The sequence below is a fragment of the Octodon degus genome, unplaced genomic scaffold (assembly GCF_000260255.1).
Source record: "Octodon degus isolate 3935 unplaced genomic scaffold, OctDeg1.0 scaffold00020, whole genome shotgun sequence".
NCBI classification, from domain to species: Eukaryota; Metazoa; Chordata; class Mammalia; order Rodentia; family Octodontidae; genus Octodon; species Octodon degus.
In genome coordinates, this window is record NW_004524596.1 from 5,806,934 (window position 1) to 5,811,442 (window position 4,509).

Sequence of the window (4,509 nt, forward strand, 5' to 3'; positions counted from 1 at the left end):
CAAAAAAAAGCTATTGGAAGATTTCAAAAAAGACTTTACCTTTGGTCATTTTTTGAAAATGTAAAAAACTAAAAGTGACTTCAAATTTTTAAGAAGGAAGAGAGTTTACAAAAAAAAAACTGTGGTACTTTAGACTATTCTGGTAAGAGTAAGACTATTCTAAAAGAAACAGTCTATAAAGCAAATGAACCCAGGGAAGGTAAATACAGTATTTCACTAAGATAATTATTACCTAAAGTGGAAATCAAAATTTCTCAAAGGTCACTATAAAGATTTAAGCTCAACTTACAGTATGCCTCAAGTTACACACCAAAGTATCTTTCAGAAACTCACAGGAAGGAATAAGGAGTCTTCTGCAAGAACTCCAAATAGATCTCTTTATAGTTAAGGCGACTACACTTGTGAGGCCAGGGGGACTGGGAGGGGAACCTGCCTGAAATCCAAGTACCAGAATTCAGGCTGGCCTTAATTAAGTTCATGGCAATCCCCTTCAGCTGCCTGCGTGCCAGGATTACAGGCATGCACCACCATGCTTGGGTTTTGTAAGAGTTTTTCACCTTTAATGTTCTTTAACACTTACGTGGCAACCAAATATTCTTCACACAATCTGGATAAATTTTACATGTAAGCTTTCAATATAAATAGCAAACTAAAAAGAAACTAATCATGTAATCTACATATTTAAAGAGATAGTATCTCACATATAAGAACAATATATGCAAGATATGCCTTGTAAAGCTTCTAAATTATCTATAAAGGCCTAACATTAATTCATTTTGGAGTTTCATTTAAAAAAATCATAAACATATGAAGTGACTTCTAAAGTTATATTAAAATTAGGGATGATGACTATGAATGTAAAATATACAAAACAAAAATGCTTTTACAAAAATGAACCAGTCATCTAAGTTACCACAATTCCACACCTGAATGGTTTTACCACAAATGCCTTCAGAATTGATTTCTCACCCACTTTTTCTTTAGTTTAAAAAAAAAAAAACCAGAAGGGGCCAGGGAGATAGCTCAGTAGAATAAGTGCTTGCCCAGCAAGTGAAAGGGCTTGAGTTCAATCTCTTGGTTCCGCAAAACAAACAAACAAACAAAAAAAGCCACAAAAAAAAAAAAAAATAAAAAGAGAACAGAATCAATCAACCAACATTCCTAGTTAAACATACAAACTGTATGCACTGTCAATCAAACTATTATAATGAAAATTTTGTTGTGCAAGACATAGTACACAGAACAATGGATATCACATTCTAGTACATGGAACCAAATCTTAAATACAGTCTCAAATTATATAGAATTTGCATACATTTAAGTGGCATATTCATAAATTAGTAAATATATGAAATTTTTGTTTAAGACTCACTTTATTGCAGCATTAACTAGGAGGGGAAAATCTTCTGTTGGAATGTAATTTACATTTAACTAAAATTACCTGAATAACTTAATACTAACCGGTGTTTATAGGAAACATGAGGAAACACTACACCAAAAAGAGCCACAGAAGCATCAATGACTGAGACTCCCAGAGGGAGAGGACCAGGCACTGCTTCCCCAGCAGGTATTCGCAGGTAGATGGAGGAAGGGTCATGCTCCAGAGCCCCACTTCCAGATGCACTGTTTGGCTGGAGCTGCAAAGGAATCACATAAAAATTATTCAAAATCCTTAGGAAACTTACTAAGTTTTGGATATGAAGAACAGATCAGAGAAAGAAAAGGTAATAAAAAAGAATGACTAGACCTGAAAAATTTTTAAATAAGTAACAATATGATTTGGTCATTTAAAAATCACCATTAATACCTTACTGAACTTTAGAAATAGTCTTGCCCACTGAAAACATTTTCATAACTCCACATTAATGTGTGAGCAAAATAATATTAGCTAGAGTTACATAAATCCACAAAAATTACTACCATTATCATTATTATTACTGTGTTTAGTACAGGGTCTACAGAGTCTCACTACACAGATCAGACTCATAGCAATCCTTCCTGTTTTTCAGCCTTCCAAGCGCTGGGATTACAGCGCTTGAGTTCAATCCCTGGTTCCACACACACACACACACACACACAAAAAGAGAATCAATTAACCAACATCCCTAGTTAAACATACATGCCCAGTCTCATTTGTTGTCTCAGCATGCCCCAGGGGCAGGGCCAAGCACAGTACACCCAACCTGGGCCCCTGTGTCTGCCTAAACACACACTTTAATCCAACGAGCTATCTGGCCAGCCCCACAAAAATTATTTTAAAAGGGGTTTTATGTCTTTAAAAAGTACATAAAGTTATATACTCAGTGAGCAAAAATTTCTAATCTCTAACCTACCAATTCTCATTTTGGACCAACCTTATTAAACAAAATAAACTAAGACAAAACAAAGCAAGTTAAAGCTGACTTTTGCCAAAGTTACAAGATAAGACATTTTGCCAAATTCTAACCACTGCTGTTTACTTTTTTCACCATTTTTCTATAATCAAGATGGCATCATTCAGTGTCTTACAAAGCTAAATGAAAATTGAAGTTTAGTCCACAATATTTTATTCTTATATGACAATGTATACCATTATTTTAAATGAAGTTAATGTTCTATTTTCTTGTATGGTTTGTTACCTGATCTTCAATTGATTTATGATCAGTTTCTTGAAGCCAGGAACCAAGAAGAACACTATCGTCATAATGGCAGAGTGACCGGAGGAGAGAGGTAGTGGTGTTGGCTGAGTTATCAGTCAAGGTGAATTCTGCTACCAGTTCTCTAAGAAGTGCATTGAAAGATCCTTAAAAAAACCAATTTTAGATTAGATTAAAACTAATAATTTTTATGAAAATTACAATTATTACCTATAAACAGCAAAAATATGTTTAACAGGAAAAAATACCTATTACCTTTTTTTAAGAATTTTTTTACAAAAGCACAAATGCACAAGTTGAAATTCTTTTTAAGTTGCTTTTCTGTTGTTTTTAATTTTTATTGAGAAATAAATATGAATGAGACAGTTTCACAGCTGATTAATAGGACAGTTTTGATAATCAATACACTGTGCATTGTTATCTTCTTAGTAGTTATCCATAGTACAAGAAGCAGACAGGATATTCTGTCCAAACACGGTTAGTACATCTCTTTCTTCTCATTGAATTAAGCGAAAGTAGCTGTAAATTTATCCTCTTTCATATATATAAATACAAAATGATCTTTCCTTTGTATCCTTTGTTTTTTTTGTCCTGTCAGAGGTGAATATTCTATTGGCATCTAAATACTATAGGTGTTTGAATTCAACTAAACAATCTAACACTGTCTAGCAGTCTATAATATTAGTGGGTTATCCTCAGAAGTTATTGACTTGAGTCTTTTACAGCTCATCGTATTAATATTGATTTACTTTATATACCTCATTTTTATACTTTTCTGCTGGATGGTTAAGACCAAGATATAGCAAGATCTACATACCAAGAAATGTAACTTTTGTATCTGATAAGGCCAGTCAAGTACTCTCAGGATTTATCCTGTAGCCCTGTACCGCCTTTTGTACACCCTTTTGTCAGCATCTGACATGAGGATGAGTCATAGCCATTGCTTGATCAATTTGCTCTCTGTGAAAGCTTGAGAAAATGTTTTTTTCTCTCCATGTGACTCTCCCCAGGTAACTTAGGTTGTTAACCCTCCAGAAGAGAAGCTAATTAATAACCTACAATATGTGCAGTTCGGTTTACCCTATCTATCTAAATATCAAACATTTTGTGTATTTTTTTTTTTTTTTTTTTTTTTGGTGGAACCGGGGATTGAACTCAGGCCCTTGCGCTTGCCAAGGAAGTGCTTATTCCACTGAGCCATCTCCCCAGCCCCAATATCAAACATTTTGGCATATCATGGAACAGGTATTTTCCATTAGATATTGATATGTTGAACTTTAAGTCCTTACAAAATATGAAGGAAAAATAATTACATAAAAGTAGAAATAAGCATTTACATATTTTTACAAAGAAATTTAGAAACCTAACCATATATGGAATTGTAAGTCCTTATACTAGGGAGACAATACTATTTACAGATGTGGGTCTGGTTTATTTCACTAAGTATATCTTCAAGGGGTAGTTGAAATTTTTGAGAGGTACAGCATCACATGGATTCAGCGTCCAATGGCCTTAGCAGGAAGGTTACTTCAGAATTTGGCAGGAAACATGCTGCTGTTTCCAAGGGCCCAAGTTACTTTTCCCCAGATCACTCTGGTTTTGTTTGGTTTGCCACCTAGAGTCACTGTGCTTTTTGCTTTGTACACATAAGCACATCTCTTGCTCAAGTAGAATTCAGTTTCACCCTGGGCATTAACACCTTCAATTTTAAGAGCTGTATGTTCCATCTGGTTTCAGAGTCCCTGCTTATAGCCAGCAAAAATGGTCTTGCACCAGTCTTCCAGACATATTTACCTTTTAGAAGTCCATGCCTCCCCAGCATCCAAGATGGTGGAAAAAGAAAGACCCCTATTGTCTTTTTTTTTTTTTTTTT

The 4,509-nt window shown here is 34.5% G+C and overlaps 1 protein-coding gene across 1 annotated transcript in view; it reads right to left on the bottom strand.

The window, feature by feature from the left end:
• The window catches only part of Heatr5b (HEAT repeat containing 5B), a 114,541-nt gene that overhangs the window by 77,584 nt on the left and 32,448 nt on the right, over positions 1-4,509 (bottom strand). Inside the window, exons 15-16 of the mRNA XM_004627718.2 lie at positions 2,619-2,782; positions 1,442-1,637 (exon numbers count right to left, since the gene is read on the bottom strand). Coding sequence (XP_004627775.1) covers positions 1,442-1,637; positions 2,619-2,782 — 360 coding nt within the window. The remainder of the gene's footprint in view (positions 1-1,441; positions 1,638-2,618; positions 2,783-4,509) is intronic.